The 17801-nt window shown below is 31.0% G+C and overlaps 2 protein-coding genes across 3 annotated transcripts; one reads left to right on the top strand and one right to left on the bottom strand.

Moving 5' to 3' along the window:
- Positions 1-566: 566 nt before the first annotated feature.
- On the bottom strand, positions 567-3751 carry LOC146910059 (uncharacterized). Of its 2 annotated transcripts, none has more exons than XM_085726665.1 (5): positions 3507-3751; positions 1739-2449; positions 1555-1635; positions 1382-1432; positions 567-932 (listed from the first exon to the last, which is right to left on the bottom strand). In XM_085726665.1, the coding sequence occupies exons 1-5, from the start codon at positions 3561-3563 to the stop codon at positions 780-782; spliced, it is 1053 nt and encodes a 350-aa protein (XP_085582791.1). In that variant the 5' UTR covers positions 3564-3751; the 3' UTR covers positions 567-779. The 2 variants fall into 2 exon arrangements, with proteins under 2 accessions (XP_085582791.1, XP_085582792.1); XM_085726666.1 differs by having other exon boundaries at positions 3519-3686.
- Positions 3752-15596: 11845 nt separating this feature from the next.
- On the top strand, positions 15597-16941 carry LOC146910058 (protein FANTASTIC FOUR 3-like). Its single transcript, XM_085730361.1, has one exon. The coding sequence runs from the start codon at positions 15860-15862 to the stop codon at positions 16778-16780; it is 921 nt and encodes a 306-aa protein (XP_085586487.1). The 5' UTR covers positions 15597-15859; the 3' UTR covers positions 16781-16941.
- The last annotated feature ends 860 nt before the right edge of the window (positions 16942-17801 follow it).

Raw genomic sequence — 17801 nt, 5'->3', positions numbered from 1 at the left:
AATCTCTCTTGTACTTTGTCTACATAATTAAGTTTATGTACCCAAACCAAATTTATTAAACATTCACTTCAAGTTTGAGTTAGCTTGTTAAACATTCCCCAACCAAGTTAATTGTAACATATTGTCATGACAACAAATTTCACATGCACATTAAATAAATCACACTATGTTGACCAAAAAAAACAAATCTCATTGCCTCCATTGCAATTTTTTCTTTCTTTCTGTAAAGATGTAATTAAACATAGGAAGATGTTTGGTTGACACCCATGCACCTTAGTGGCAACCTTTGAATACTGACCACCTTTGAATACCGATCCATTAGATTTAAACCCAAATCAAAAATAGACTACCCACATTGTTTGAATGTTAGAATTGAAGAAGGGAACTGGATTATAAGAATAATGATTTTAATAAATTTCTTTTCTTCTATGAGTTAAGGCATTGTGAAGGAATACGGTATTCTCAACAAGATCATTTGGCGAGCCAACAATAGAAGCACGGAATCAACCATGACAATGCAATGGTTGTAGGGCATTTGCATTTCAAGAACAATGTTGTTATCAAAATTGAAACATAAGAATTGGTGTTGGATAGATGAGGATGAGGCATTGAAACATCAGAACCACATACAATTTCAAAACATCAAGTTCAACTTAAAGCAACATAAATCCATACATAAGCAAGTTTAAATAGTTAGGCACAACTTCCAGGCACATTAGGTATCAAGTTTGTGATATGATACAAAAAAAGAAGTTCTGCAACATCAACTTTTTCCTTCATTAGCCTTCAATTCTCTTTCTTTTACCTGCAGAAGCTGAATATGCATTGTCGATTTCTTCATTCAAGGAAATAACAGCAGCTTCAGTAGTTTTTGCCACAGTTGAAAGCTGCTGATTAACAACATCCTTCATTTTATCCAATACTTTTTCATACTACAATATCAAAAGGTATATAGTTAGATACATCAAGTCAACTAAAAAAGCTCAAGTAATTAACACATACAGTTTTATCTGTGTCTAATAACCTGTAAATATTCACAAGATCAGATGCTACACCAGTAATGATTTTAAATAGAACTTCCTAAAATAATGTTCTTGTGGTTGCTTCATGCAAATGCAATGGTTAAAATTTTGTTTATGATCTTATTTTATTACTGATGTAGCATATCATGTCATGTTTTGAGATAGTAGCTGGTTCATAACATGATATGAGAGCTTCCATGGACGCTCTCATATCATATCATATCATGTTTTGAGATAGTAGTTGGTTCATAACATGATATGAGCGCTTCCATGACCAAGAGATCGGAAGTTTAATATATTTGGCTAATGACCCCTGAAAGAAATAATAGAAAGAAAAAAATAGATATCACACAACATACCACTTCCAGCTGCCCTTTTAGTTGTTCATTTTCGTTGGATAAAGCTTCAAGCTGCATAATGTAAGTCAGTACACAACATATATGAAATATGAGATAATCAAACACAAAACAGTAGGCTTAAAAATGACATTAGGATTTTTTTCTTTCTAAAATGAATAAATTAAAAACAAAACCTTCTTTTGGGAATCAATGTACATGCTCCGATAACCGAGTGCCATCGACGGGGCTTCATATAAGCTAGCATTTCCATCAACCTGTTATATGTTCAGAATATATTTACCAATGAGGCATCACACTTATAACAATAAAAATAACAATGGCATGTTGTCTTAAGTTTAGGTATATACTATAGTATACCTTGGCTGTCAACAATTCTATCATCTTATACAAAGCATCAATTTTCTGTAAGGCATAGTCAACTTTTACATCCACACTCTTTTCACTTGCATTTTCAGCAGGATTAAGTTCAAGCTCAGACTCAGGCTCAAACAGTAACTGTTCCATTTCAGCTTGTTCATTTTGAGTGTTCTCCCGTAGCAATACTTGCACGGGCTCAGTTTGAGGATTCTCCTGTGGCAATACTTGCACTGGCTCAGCTTGAGTATTCTCCTGAGGCAATACTTGCACTGGCTCAGTTTGAGTATCTGTTGGATTTGGCTGTGGCAATACTTGCTCAGTTTGAGCATCAGATTCATCTTTTTCACTATCACTAACAGTCATATCCACAACGCATTCAACGCCTTGCTTCGAGTTGGTGGATTTAACTTTGACAACCCCGCTTCTAATGCGTTCAGAACGCCTCACAGATCCATTACGGTATTTGGACATTTTTTTAGCCAATGTAGCATACTTCTTTTGATGTTTACTTACCGGAGTGGTTTGTTCTCGTGGTTCTTTTCCTACAGCACTTGTCTCCACTCCAGCCACTGATGAATTCAGATGCTTCTTCAGTGGGGAAGACATAGGGTGTGGATTTTCCAGCTGAGATTCTAACACCTCCGTTGGATTTATGTTTCCATTGGAAGCTTGTTGTTCAACTCTCTCAGAAGGTAGGGCATTAGCAGCAGGCTGTGAGATGAAAAAAAGACAATAATGAGTGAACATAAATGATTCAATATATGATTTGTTTATTCAATCATAAATCCATGAACTTAGCTCCACTAAAGCAAACAATTCAATTTTTTTCTTCATAAATCAATATATGATATTACATGCACAACAAATATCATCAATTGATATTTTCATCAATGGTTGAAACATGATATTAAAAAGGTGCTACTTTTTACCGCTAAACGTCTTAAAAAACACGCATGTTGTCGAAAGTGTACTTTTTTACTCGTGTAAATATGCTTCTGAACGACTAAAATTACTGTTTTTTTTAAATGTGTACATATACGAATTCCTTGAGTGCCGGACAAAGTTTTTCCCATTCAAAAATAGTATATAGGAAGCATGAATATGGTCTAATGTGAAAAAATAAGAGTTGTTATTTCAACCTATGAAGCACAGACACTCCTTGGATTAGGAGTGTGTCCGACCCCGACACGATACTGATACATATAATTATACTAAATTATGTGATTTTCTCAAATGATTAGCGGTGTTGGGGTGTCGGTGTCGTGTCTGGTGTCCGTATTCGTGCTAGATTTCAACAAACTTATGATTTGTTATCCACTCTAAAGTGAGCAGATCCAAGTCAACCACCTTGTACACCAACAACTCACACTAAATCAGATCCCATGGTAAAAACACATAAATTGAAAAGTGAAAACATCGTACAAAAAGGTAAAAAAAAACTTCAAAAATTAGATAAAAAGCAAGCTTTCGACATAGAAAGTACAGAATAACGAAAAGTCAACAACAACACACTCACGAATGCATGCAACCACAAAACGAAAGCTCTCCTATTTCTCCTAACATTCGTTCATGCAAACATTGAAAATCAGAAAACCCTACCTAAAACCATAGCCCTAAACATGATCCGATAAAAAAACACCAAAATAGGAACATGAGAAAGGAAACACAACAATAATAAGAAGAAAACGATAATATCGTACATACATAAAACGGACGAAACAACGGAAAAGAAAGATGAGAGAAAAACAAAAGAATGGATTTTGTGTACCAAGGAGAGTACCGCGTCTTTGGTCTTGGAAGGTTTAGGTCCAGGTTTTCGGCCCATGGTGCAGGAGGAGAGGAAGGTGATGAGCAGAGAAAAGTACAGAGCACCCCCTCAGTCGTCACTCTTTGGTATTGGAATATGAAGGGACAACACAGAACTAAGTTTTAAAGCAGGAGGAGAAACATATGCAATTTGACACGGCAAAAGAGAAAAATGCCACGTCGCTTATTGGGTGATTTGGAAATTAAAAAGACAAAACCCTAAACCTTAAACCCTAAGATACCGTTTTCATCTTGAAATTTGTTAAAAAGTTAAAAGATTATGATGATAAGAACACGTGTTAAAGATTAAAAAAGAAGGTTATGTTAACTTGTACTCCTAAGACACATGAATTTCATAAATGATAAAGTATTTATTACAAAATATAAATCTCTAAAAAAATAATTTGGCACAATTTTCTAGACAAAATTATGTTACTCCATCCGTTTCAAAATATAAGCAAAATTCACTTTTTAGGTTCATTCATTTAATGATGTATGTGGTTCATAATATGGATCACATACATCATTAAATGAATGAACCTAAAAAGTGAAATTTGCTTATATTTTGAAACGGAGGGAGTAATAAGTACTCCCTCCGGTCAATATTATAAGCAAAATTTCACTTTTTAGATTCATTCAATAAATGATGTATGTAGCATATATATATATATATATATATATATATATATATATATATATATATATATATATATATATATATATATATATATATACTACATACATCATTTATTGAATGAATATAAAAATTGAACTTTTGCTTAAAATAGTGATCGGAGGGAGTATGCTAAAACCATTTGTTAATGATATTAGAAATGATCCATGAAATTTAGGTAGAAAAAGTTAATTTTGTTTTTACAATATGTTGAATTAACAATTTCTAAAAATAAAGTTTGCATTTGGTTTTCCCTTAAGAAAACATTTGATGAATTTTATGTACGAAAAATTATTTTTTTTTTCAATTTTTACAATATGTTGAATTTACGATTTCTAAAAATAGAGTTTGCATTTGGTTTTCCCTTAAGAAAACATTTGATGAATTTTATGTACGAAAAATTATTATTTTTTCAAAAATTATTTTTTTCAATTTTTACAATATGTTGAATTTACGATTTCTAAAAATAAAATTTGCATTTGGTTTTCCCTTAAGAAAACATTTGATGAATTTTATGTACGAAAAATTATTATTTTTTCAATGTTTTAAAAATTATTGAAAAAATTATTATTTTTTCAATGTTTTAAAATTATTATTTTTTCAATGTTTTATTTCAATGTTTTAATGTGTTTTTTTTGTGGTGGCCGGGGTTTGAACCTCGGACCTTGCATATATTATGCATTGTCCATACCAACTGAGCTAAGCTCACAAGGACGTTTTAATGTGTTGAATACACAATTTTTAAGATTTTTTTATGGGTTATGCTAACAAGTGCACTAAGGGAACTTAAAGTAGTAAGTTTGCATTGAATTCTACAATTTTTTAACTATTAGAAAGTTAAATCTATCACTTTTCATCATTTTCCAATACAATATTTCTATTCTTGTTCTCTTAACCAATGAATAAAGCGCACCCTTAAGCATTTTCCATTTTTTATTTTAGACTTTTTTTTAGAAGACACTTGTCTAGCATTTACCAAAAATTAAATTTACATTTTTCAATATAAGAATTCTCCATTTCAAAAATAATTGTATTTAAGCTTTGTTTGATAAAAAAAATTGCGAATAATTCGTTAACTTATAGCAGATAATCTAACTGATTGAATTGGTCCTGTTCGATGAAATTGGCATTTGAAGTAACTTAGAAATATAAAATGACATAAAAGAATGTGCATTTAATTGATATTTATTTGTTACAATAAAGATTGCAAGAGTAAAATCGACACAAAAAGTTATAAGCTCTCACTACTTGAATTAGTTTATCAAAAACATCTATAAACTCATAAAAATAAGCTATAAGTTGGTGTAAAAGAGTAGTTACTAAACAGATTTTTTGAAATTATACGAGTTTACTAAAAAAAAATTGATGAAAAGATCGACTAGTTAAGCTCAAGTGATTAATCAACTCAACGAAAGGACCTGAGTTTAGTTTAAATCACAAGGCTTATTTTTATAATAAATCAGAGGATTTCACAACAAATAAAATTGATGAAAAATAATTGTTTTTTTTTTAAGTTTTATTTTATTGATTCCTTGGATCCAAAGTAGACCCATTTTGGAAGAAAACATTAAATACTTTCCCTTTTAAGTTCTTATTCTATATATAGTTAGTTTAATTTTAAAATCAAATTTAATTCTATTTATTTTATTTTGATTTGATTTTTTTAAGGGAGATTTGATTTGATTTGATTTTGTTGTGGCTGTGGACAATTATAAGCTTAAACTTGCCTCTCAATATACTCAATTGTTTTAAGATACAACCGGTAGTCAACCACTTTACACACATGACTATACACAATAAATTACTAGTGTAAGGAATCTAAATAAGTACTTAAACTATAATTTCATAATATAAATCACAAATAAGGAAGAAAAAAATTGAACCCCAAACCCAAATCAATTTAATCATTATGAGAAATACACGATGAGCGTTGTTGTCCATCTGTCAGCTAAGCTGCGTTCGGTCCAACAAAATGAAATTTCAAAACAACGATAATGTGTGAATCAAGTTAGACGCTATTTGATCATATTTGTTCATGCTATTGAGGCAAGTTTGATTTTTTCGCAAAACATGCGAAGAAACCGTAACTTTTTTTTTTTTAAGGATGCGAAGAAACCATAACCTGCATGGTTGAACATGATGAAGAAAGAATGCCATCTTACGAAAGTGCTACTAGCTTAGCTCATCCATAATCTTGTCAATGTTGAGTTTATGTTTTTAATTTATGTCTTGAATTTTCGTTTTTCAATTTCAAGTTATATGACATGTCTTGGGATGTTGTACTGGCACTTGAATTAATGAATGTTAGCTTTTCAATTTCTTGCATGTAGCAGTGCGTCGAGATTGAAAAACCCGGCCAAGTATTTTGTTATTATTCCAAAATAAATTTTTTTATGTGTTCAGATTCTATATTTTAGATAAAATGCAATCCAAGTTTTGAAATATGGACATGAGTATTTTGGAAATTTCGAGTGGCTTAAGAAAATTAGCGGAATGTGTCAAAAAAAAAAAATAGCGGAAAAATTAATTCACTACGAATTTTCTTTTCTCTTTGTCAAACTTATAACTGCTTATTAAGTTGGGCCAATCAACCCTATCACACTTCCAATTTTAAATTTTCGGAGTGAGTAAACATTTATAATTTGAAAATTGCTCAATAAACCCCTTGATTTGCTCACAAGTCCCTTGAACTTCCCAAAATACCTTTCTCGAGACTTACGAACCAATCACTCAAGTTCAGGTCCTAACTCTCTTTCCCTCTAGTTCGGAAGTTATGGTACGATTGCAAGTTTTATTTAGATTGCTTAAATCGTGTTGTCATTTTCGTTTATGTTGTCAATTTGCATCATTTTGTTCTATCGTTACATCTCTAGTTATGTTGAATTATGAGTGGTGGAATGTCCATTGTTGTTGAAAATATGAGTGGTTTTTGAATTATATCGTTGTTGAAATTTTGGTTTGTGACCTGATATTCAAATTGCTCTTCGATTATGATGCATAAACGAATTGAGTTCTAACTCCTAATCCGTTCGGTTTATAACTCCCGAACCAAGCGTAAATGGAGTTGAGGGCAGTTCGGATACTTACTCTCAAAATAGAACGATCGGGAGTAAGGAACCAAGGGGGTCAATTTCAAAATTCCGAGGGGCTAGTGAACAATCTAAGGGGCATATTGAGCAATTTTCTTCAAATTTTGCCAAAACTCAACTATTTTTCTCATCCACTACTTAGCTATCCGGCCGAATCCTAAAACTAACATGAAATGGTCCAATACTCCTTTTGATCAAATTATTTTTTGGCTTTTAAGTCCCTAGCTTACGTAATATATTTGAGAGGAGTACATTCTAACGTCTCAAGTTAACACCAAAAAGTTAACTCAAGTGGGTTCGTTTACATAATACTATTAAATCAAATATAGAGAATTACTAAATACACTAGATTTTTGTCAAAGTGAACTATAGTAAAGCTAGGTTTGGCTGCCAAATATAAAATTTGAAATCCATATATACTTAGAATCAGCTGTTTGCAAAATTACAGCCTCACACAGTTTGCAAGTCTAATGGATTTGCAACGTCTCTAAATTCCAATTCGACCATCTAACTTGCGACCTTATATATATTTTTGTAGTCTATGACTTTGCAATGGAGTGTAACATTTTGCCTTCTGGAGATGCCATATTCTCACCTTTGATATTTAATTTGAATTAAAAAAATTTCCCACTAACAGCTGTGTGGATTACATACGAATGGAGGCAAAGACTGTTGAATTACGTCATATTTATTAAACAAATGTTTGAAAAAGGAGAAGCTTTTGCATGTCATGATGCTGCAAACAAACACCTTGATTCGCTATCTCCTCATTTCATATGCTGGAAGTTGATGATGATGTTCTTTTTTTAATTGTCTTACTAGTATCTAAGAATTGTAATTAAGTGCATCGCTATCTTTGAGATGGTTGAAATTAGATTAAAGTCAAGGCTTCAAATTCAAAAATGATATCTCTACCGTCCATAAAGTATAAATGGAATCAACGCATCTTCATTTTATTTTATAACGTTTGATAGGATGATGTTCTTTGCAATTTTAGAATTTCACTATAAGATAATACGTATGCATATATAATATAAAAAATAGGTTTGAATTTTGATTCAAAGCGGACCAAAAGACGACAACCGAAGTTGATTGAACGTAAAAGAGGACGGTGGTCGCTTCACAGAGAAAGTGATGTACTTGCAAGGACTCCAACACTCATGTCAATGAAGGCTGCACAGAACTTAGATCTGGATGTTTACCTTAAACAAAATATGTACATTTTAAATATTTAATATTTATTTCTTTCAAATAATTAAAACGAGTAATAAAAGTTAAATCATCTGTAACAAAAAACTATTTTTTAACATAAAAAGTTTTATTGGTCAATTTAATTACCACAATGTCAACCATTAGTCATTGTAATGATTGTTTTATCTTCTTTAAGTGAATCAAATGACTTTCTTCACAATTGTCAACTTAATTCTTAATCCTATACTACAAACACTACTACTACTGCTATATTTTTTATTTTGAAACTACTAGTACTATATTTTTATTTGTTATTACTATATGTCATGTGTACCCAAAAAATATTGGTATCCTTGCACGATCGATCCTTATGTGTTATAGCTAGTTCTGTTCTGGCATTTGATCATTTCCATTTTTATTTGCGTGGAGCAAACAAAACCATAGGAATAAAAAAATTGTAGCACTAGCTAGCACGGTCAATACACAAAACTCAACTTATTAAGTAATGGTGCGTTTTATTAACATTTTAGACTGATTCATGCAAGAGAATCCATTGCCTTTCTTCCTCTAAATTATGTATAATATATCAAAAGACAAAAATATGCCTTAGTTAAACGATACATAAAATATTAGCAAAAAATAACGATACATAAATTAACATTTCACGTACATAATGAATCTATAGCTAGCTAGCTAGAATAATTGTGTTTAAATTGAGTCTATATGCATTTTTTCATAAAGGTTTTAATTGATTGGCCAATTTAGAACAACCGCAAAGAAGTAAGGGTGGATTAATCTAAATAATACATTCAAGAGCATTTGATCTATATATGTTTAGGAAATTGACCTAGCTTTCAAAAGTGTGTAAGACGCATATATTCTTGTCCCCTTCCTTTTATTTCCCTTCTCATATTCTTTTCATAATTCATTCGACCCTCTACTTTTATATTTTACAGCATTAATTTATAGAATTAATTAATATATTACATACATATGAAGCAATTATCTAAGAACTATGCGTGTGGTGTACCAAAATCAGTAAATGTTCTAGGTCCCTCTCTTGTAGCCTTCACGACTGGTTTCAGCATTTATACAATATAAGTTCTTTTATTGGAATAAGATTCTTCTATAGACTCTATTTTCTTTCGGTACACTATAACTCTATTTTATTTTGTCACAAAACTAAATTTAGTACGTCATCATTGTTTGAAAACAAATTATGTCGTTAGTTTTGAACCTTTAAGGGGACCGCATAATTAACAAAGCTATACTGTGTATTAAGGTTAATTGGACGTGGAAAAACATGGTGTTCTAAAACAAACATAATTTTACATTTTTGCTATCTTCTGGAACTAATAAATGGATGTACCCGACCACTGTTAGGTGTGTGATTTTGCCACTTAATTGTTACATGCATAAATTTGGTCTCGATTACCATATTTGAGATGTCAAAAGGACATGTTCATGTGTCCTAATTAAGTCCAATATCATCCCTATAAATCTGTAGCAGGCCATTTAGCATAAGAATTTAATTTAAGCAGTACTATATATGGATGGTGTAAAATAGTTTTACATGTTATTCAAGCACATGACAGCACATACACTGTGTAGATATCTTAGCCTTTAAGAATAACAAATATTATGTGCCTTCTTATTGGAGATTTGTGTTAATTTATTTACACTGTCAGTGATTACTGATTAAACTCGTTAATTAATGAATCACAATTTAGTCCATACAATTATATAATTTGATATCTGATATTAATATTTTAAAAAATAATAATTCCTAGAATTGAAGATACTGAATAACACTAATCAGTCATTTTGGATAATTCGTGGGGATCACCTACACGAACTAATATATTCAATGGAAGATACTGAATAACACTAATCAGTCATTTTAGGGACAATATTTCCCCATAACTAACTAACTAACTAATTAATTATACATGGGAGACAAATAATGAGCAAATTAATCATGGTTATAAACCAAATTGTTGGACTTAAATAACAATGGATTTTACCCACTTGGGTTGCCTTGATGGTATTGACTTGGGACCGTGTCCTCCTCCTCGAGGTCTCAGGTTCGATCATCTCCGGTGTCAATTTGAGTGGATTAATTTAGCTTCTTCAAAAAAAAAAAAACAATGGATTTTAGTGAAGGTCAAATTGATCGGAAGCATGAGTTCAAATATTTTTTTCTGTTAAAACAAAACGATATTCATTCATTCAAATTGATAGAGTACATCAGATACAAACATCGCTAAAAACGTAAAGGGTGAATCAGCGAACAAACTCACAACACCTAAGTTAATAGCATACAACGACAAAATGCCTACAAATAATATGATAAAACCAAAGCCACCGAAATATTCATGCTTCCGGAACATAACACAGTTATAATAAGGCAGTGATTTATTAGAATAAATCATGATTCATAGAGAAAGTCACAATTCATTAATATAGTAAATTGATATTCAAAATGAGATTTATATCGAAAATAGATAGACTCACAAAATATTTTTACTTATAAATTTGATTCTATTTTGTATAAAATCGAAATATGATCCATATATGATAACATATTTAAAATCACCATCAAATTGATGAAATCATTATGACACTTTGATTTTGTTGAAGTCTCAACGCAATATTCGTAATAATCATAGTGACACACTACTGTGAAAGTCATCTTCAATTCAAACATGAACTAAGGTAATGATAACCATGCATTGCATAGAGCAAACCATCAAAGACAACATTACATAGTTAATTGCAAAATTTGGCCAAAGTTAAACAAGTAATTATTTTCAATGTCTTGGGGTGAAAAGCTATTTCCATGAAACCATTAGTTTCATTCACTGCCACTCGTTACTGGTTCCACCAATCCTCACTCACCTAAGTCATGGATAAGGCAATGAGCATCTTGTATGCTATATGTAAGAGCCACTGCCACACAATTAATTTGATCCTTTTTGTGTATGCATATGACTTCATGTACAATAGCCTGCACAAGTGGATAACTTTTTACTACCCTAGCTTAGCCCTATATGCTGTAATGTGTGTATGCTGATGATGCATTTCAGCATTATTTCCAGTGAATTTCTAGCACTTTTCTGAATCTGCAGATTCCTTATACTTGCATTTCTGATTGTAAAGAGAAAAAAGAAAACGTGTATTGTACGATGAAAATATTATTAGCCTTTAGATATTTATAAACCAAACTTTAATTGGAATATATACTTTGTACTACTACTAATGTTCATAAAATCGGAACGGACCGTTGATTTTATCTTAGTTACATTGGTCAAGTAGTTTAATAACTAGAAATTCACCTCTTAAGATGAATAAATGAGATGTTCAAAGTTCAAATCCCGACCCTAGGCCTACATATATTATGACAAAGTCTCACCGATTTTTATCTCTGAACGATATGATTTTTAAAACATTTGCTTTGTCGACAACAAGTGTGCATGACATATTGCTCAACTGGTCCATACAGTTGATGGCCAAACGAATTTACTAAATTGTGTCAAGCTTTTAAAACCTTTTGTTCTCTTGATCATTTGTATATATGTTCTTATGAAAGCTATAATATATATTTATAGATTAAACTTTTAGACTGTGAGAGAAGAGAGTGGCTCGAAGACCATGTGCTTTTACAAAGTAGCTTCTTTTGATTGATCGAACCTCTAGTTGTTAAAATAAAAAAAAAAGCAAATAATATGAACATTTTCCGTACACTAATGGATTGTGGAGAGATTTGGCCAATAGAAAAGTCAGAAGAAAAGTGATGATGAAAATGATTCTTCCCTTTTTTCTGACCAGAAATATATACATGTTGGCCATTTTAATTTGTAGAGTGGGTTGTAAACTTCATTATTGAGTGAAAAGGTAAAGAAAAAGTTTGGAGACCTCTTAGATTAGAAGACATAAAATTGTATAAAAAAAACTTAGAAAACAACAAAGCTATGATCCCTTTCAAAAACAAGAAAAACTATGATTATTCAAAACAATATTTTAGTAGTCCTTATTTGCTTCCCTCTTGTATGGCTGGTTGACTTATTAATTAGCTTGCCATTCCTCCACTATAATGTTGGAATTAACTTAATATTAATCGTATGGTCAATAACAAAGATTATAAATTCTTAAAAAAAAAAACAAAGATTATAAATAAAATCATAATTTCCTCTAAAAAAAAAAAGATTAATCATAATATTTCTATGCGCAATTATAAAAATTAACCCCTCTAATAGCATACTACTACATGAATAACAAAATTGTCCATATGAGTGCTCTTGAGCTTGTAGTGTTAGTTTATCATCTGAATTTAAACCTTCTAAATGATAACAACAACATAAGTTATTATTTATTGTTACTCTTATTGTAAGAGTTTGGTATAGGAGAGATATATAAAGTGTGTTTTTCTAATAAAGTAATAATAATTGAAGAAACAAAGATGGATTATAGGTACTGCACGGATGGTGCTAATCCAATTGTGATTGTATTATATATAGTAAATAGTAATTGAAATTGGTTATTCTACTATATTTGGTTTTGTTCTATTGATGGTAATGCCAATGCCAAACCTATGGCCACAATAAAAAGAAGTTCAGTTGATAAATATAGGGAAGACTATGTCAGTTTGTCTGCTTCTTTTTCACCACTTTGATTTTCTGTGGCAGCAAATTGATTTGTTTAGATTATGAAGATAAGTCATTCGGGGAGCACCGTAATAAAATCTCCACTTAACTCTATTCATTCATCCTTTACCACACTATTCATTTTCACATATCTTACTTCATCTTAGTTTTAGAGATAAATTAATTAATTAATTACACACGTTATTTTCAGGCTATATCAAGGTTTTCATTCTTTTTAAATAAATATGTCAATATGTTTGTCATAAAAAAAATGTTAATATGTTATTAGTGTGAAATATTTATGGATTTTGTTGGTGGTTAAATTTTGTTAAAAAAAATCTGAAAAGTTGCCTTTAATAGGATCACCGCTTCGTTCAGGTGAGCTTAATTCAATTGGTATGATCACTACATTATAATATGCATAGGTCAAAGTTTGAACTTCGAATACCTTATTTAGTTTAAGAGATGAGTTTTTAGTCATTAAACTACTTGATAAAAAAAAAAATTAACAATAGTATCACTGCTTCCAACCATCTTTTTCATCAACAAAGCTCGAGTCCAAAATATTGGTCAAAGAATTTGAGTTAAGTTATACTCAAATCAATGTAATGTTTTCTGTATCAAAGTTTTAAATCGCGATAAAAAAGTTGCATAGCATAAAATTGTGTTGAACTATTCGACTCGAGACTAATATTGATTTGAGTATAACTCGAGAGTTAAGTTATACTCAAATCAATGTAATATTTTTACTTCATTTCATATTATGGTATATATGACTCGAGAGTTAATCTCTACCGTTACATGTAGAGGATTTTTTTGTTTGACAACAGGATAAACGGTTAAAAAAACTTGAATTTGGACCGTGAAACACAAATTAAATTCATATAATAAACATTTGAAGAATGATCATTTAGAATAATTCAATTCTCACTAACCAATCCGCGTGAATTAAATTACGCTGCAATGAACTTTTGGCAGAGCATATGTCCGAATGCCTCAAATTTTATTACTCTACATTACCACCCAGGATTCAGATGTCAAATTGAACTTTTCTACTGACATTCTTACATTTTTTTTTTATATTCATAAACAAAGAATAACTAAAGTTTGTTACTAGTTAAATAATACTAAAACGTTGACATTAATCAAGGGTTTATATTAAAATAATTTTTTAAGAATTGACTGAAACATGAGAGTAAACCATGTTGATTGTTAAATTGTTTCAAGTGCAAAAGTTTTTGAACTAAAAAAGTGATGGAAGCATATTTAGAGCATCTCCGATCAATGGTAACTTCAATGGGTGTTTAATTTATTTTTGGGTAAAATATGTTTTTCATCCCTGCAATTATAGGTCATTTGATTTTACATCCCTGAGCTTACTAATCCTCCCATTTTGCCCCTGTAAAAGTTAATCATTTGAAAATTCGTCCCTCATCAGAGTTAATCACTCATATGCATGCGAAATGACCAAAACGCCCTTAGTTGATGAAGGAGGGTATTTTGGTCCTTTTCTGTTTAACTGGAGCAACTAAGGGCATTTTGGTCATTTCGTATGATGTGGCAATGATTAACTCTGATGAGGGACGAATTTTCAATTGATTAACTTTTACAGGGGCAAAATGGGAGGATTAGTAAGCTCAGGGATGAAAAATCAAATGGCCTATAATTGCAGGGATGAAATGCATATTTTACCCTTTATTTTTTTTTGGATTCAACTTAAATTGCTATCTAGTATTTAAGCAATTTTCAAGGGATCAAACTACATTTTACTCAAATGGTGATAAAGTTAAGCAACACATACTTGACTCCCAATATTAGTTTTTATTCAAGATTGCATGTTAAAATATTATTTTAAATGCCTAAGATCTTAGGAGAGAGGATTGCTTCTTCCATAACTTATTTTAAAATAATCTCAAACTCCATATCAACACACTCCAATGGTAAAAAAACACTAAATTTTAAATTTTATTTTTAAGAGAACAACTAATGTATCTACATTGAAGATGCTCTTAGGTCATGTAAATGTAAATGAAAGAAATACAAATAGCAATAAATTGATTATAAGTAGACTTGAACTAATAAGAATTTAAAATTAACTTTAAAATATATCAATTGACGTTTGAACATATGATTCGATTTTCCTTCCACCGATTTCTGCTGTGATTTTAAATTATTCAATGAAGTTTGTGGCTTTCTCTAAATTTGTATGAGGGTATTTCTACCTTATTTTAAATTTTTATTTATAAATAAATATTAACTTTTATTAAAAGGAAAAAAAATATTAACTTTGAAATGGTACCAAACTTAGAGAAAATAAGAAAAAAGTTATGCTATATTTTACCACTACTTTCCTATTGTTAGGGAATAGGGACCCTCTTCCCACTAGACACAATAAAGTTACAAAGGTTAGTAGCTTCACACCATTGCCCAACTATATATATTAGACCCACCCATTTCACTCCTCATTCATCTCCATTCCTCTCTTCTCAACCCTCTAATTTTCTCCCTTATCCTTACAAACCTAATCTTCAATTTCATCTCAAAGAACAAAAAAAAAAAAAAAAAACAATAACTAAACCATGTCTTTTGCTTAACACTCTCCAAAATTTGCTCTCTTCTCATAACATCCTCATTTTTTTTCACTTTAAAAAATCCTCTGTTTTTCCTCTGTTTTCATTTCCCCTGTTTGTAAAACATTTTTGTTTTTGGATAAGACAAAATGTCTTCTTCCTTGTGCCAAGGGTTGCAATCTTGTCTTGAACCTCGTTTGATCGAACCACGTGTTTTAAGGCTCAAATTGGCTCCACCAGGATCAAACATTTCACCTTCTTTAGACCAAGAGAAACATGAATGTGAAAAAAATGACACAAAATCTAGCTGGAGTTTCCTTCAAGCTTTAACAGAAACTAACAAAACTGAAAATGCAAATGGCAAAGTCTATGTTCATCCTACTGTGAAACGTTCCTCATCAATGCTAAGTGAAAAGAGCTTAGAAATGTGCACTGAAAGCCTTGGGAGTGAAACTGGTAGCAATGCTGGTGAAAGTAGTGATATTGATGTTTCATTATTTTCTTCTGACACAAGAAATGATGTTAACAACAATAACAATATGAATAATTGTGTGTCTAGAAGAGTTAATAAAGCTTCTTGTAACTTTCCACCACCACTCACTTCAATAACTGATTTTGGTGGTGTTCATGTTAGGCCTCATCGTGAAGGTGGTAGGTTGATATTAGAAGCTATTGCTTCTCCTTCTACTACTCCTTATTTCCATGCAGAACGTGTTGATGGTAGGCTTAGGTTGAGTCTTTTTGAGACTGTTTTTGATTATGATGGTGATGATGAGGATTATGAAGTAGAGGAAGAAGAATATGAAGAAGAAGTAGTAGTAGAAGGTGAAAGTGAAAAAGAGTGTGTTGATGATTATGAAGGAGATGAAGAAAAAGAAGAAGAAGGTGAAAGTGAAAAGGAGCATGAAGTGTATGGTGATGAAGTGAGTGAGGAAGAGTGTGTTGAGAAGGTGGAAGATGAGATGGGTGTGACCAAGTTTGGAAGACCAAGAAGGTGCAAAGAAAGTGGGAATAGAGATTTTTTTGGTGATGGCTACTTTGAGCTTCAATCTCTTTCACTATGTCTTTGAATATAACTTGTTTGTATTTTACTACTATTATCCATCACTCTCTCTTGTTTCATTTTCCTTTTAGGATTTCACCACTTATGATTGGTGCTTATTTCTCATTGTCCTCATGGAAGTTAGTTATTATAGTTATTAGTTATATTTGGACATCGTCCTTCTATCTATGCCCCCTTCTTTATGGTGCTAGTCTCTTTCTCACTCAATATTTTGTTTATTTTGGTTCATTATTATTTTTTATGTTTTCTTCTATTTATTGTATTTTATGTGTTTTTTAGTTGAAATAATCATTGATAACCTTTACAAACTTTTTCATCGAACTTCGGATTACACACTCTTTTCTTTTTAAAAATTAGAGGAAGCGTAAGACATAAGAACAAAACTTTGAATGAGATGATACCAATATCTTTAATGTTGACTAAAAATATTAGGTTGTAAGTAAATATAGTCCTAACTTGCTTGCTTATGAGAGTGATAACTTGCCAACATTTTTTTAATGATTATGATGTTTCTTAAATTAAAAGAAAAAAACAGTAAATGAACATGTGAATTAAAGTTGTACAACTAATTCCAATCCATAGAACAAACTTAAAAGAATGAACAAGGAAAAGGGAAGGAGAAAAAGCTAGTGGTGGGGTGTAATATAAGGTGGACCCAAAACCTTAATTGCACCATACATATGTTGATTATTATATTTTGTTATGGTCCTTGTCTGATTTTTTTCTTTTCCCACGTCAAAATCCATAGATTACATAAAAAGGGTGATATAATCCCATTTCTTTCTAATGATAAGACTTTGCTATGTTGGCAATACTTTAGGTCATATACCGTTTCAATTTGAGCATACTGTTAGGCTCACGCGAGTCTCTCAACTAACAATGGCTACACATTGATAATACTACTAATTGTTTTCATTAAGAAAATGATGTACTAAATCTTAGTTCTCAACCTTTAATCAATGTGCCCTATTAATTTTTGAACCAATTTAGTGTTTGAGATCGAATTCCAAGTTTTTTTTTTTTTTTTA

The sequence above is a fragment of the Medicago sativa genome, chromosome 7, assembly GCF_051527215.1.
Source record: "Medicago sativa cultivar Bolivia chromosome 7, Bolivia_mono, whole genome shotgun sequence".
Classification (NCBI taxonomy): Eukaryota; Viridiplantae; Streptophyta; class Magnoliopsida; order Fabales; family Fabaceae; genus Medicago; species Medicago sativa.
The sequence above is the reverse complement of the archived record's forward strand: the minus strand, read 5'-3'. Positions and strand labels throughout refer to the sequence as shown.

Bases quoted from the DNA above. Each gene is read 5' to 3' on its own strand.
- LOC146910059 (XM_085726665.1), bottom strand. From the start codon at position 3,563: ATGGGCCGAAAACCTGGACCTAAACCTTCCAAGACCAAAGACGCGGTA. The intron at 1,433-1,554 runs GTTTTGTTTTTA...TACATTATGCAG, and splicing joins ACATTGATTCCCAAAAGAAG to CTTGAAGCTTTATCCAACGA. The intron at 933-1,381 runs GTATGTTGTGTG...TTGATATTGTAG, and splicing joins TAAAAGGGCAGCTGGAAGTG to TATGAAAAAGTATTGGATAA.
- LOC146910058 (XM_085730361.1), top strand. From the start codon at position 15,860: ATGTCTTCTTCCTTGTGCCAAGGGTTGCAATCTTGTCTTGAACCTCGT.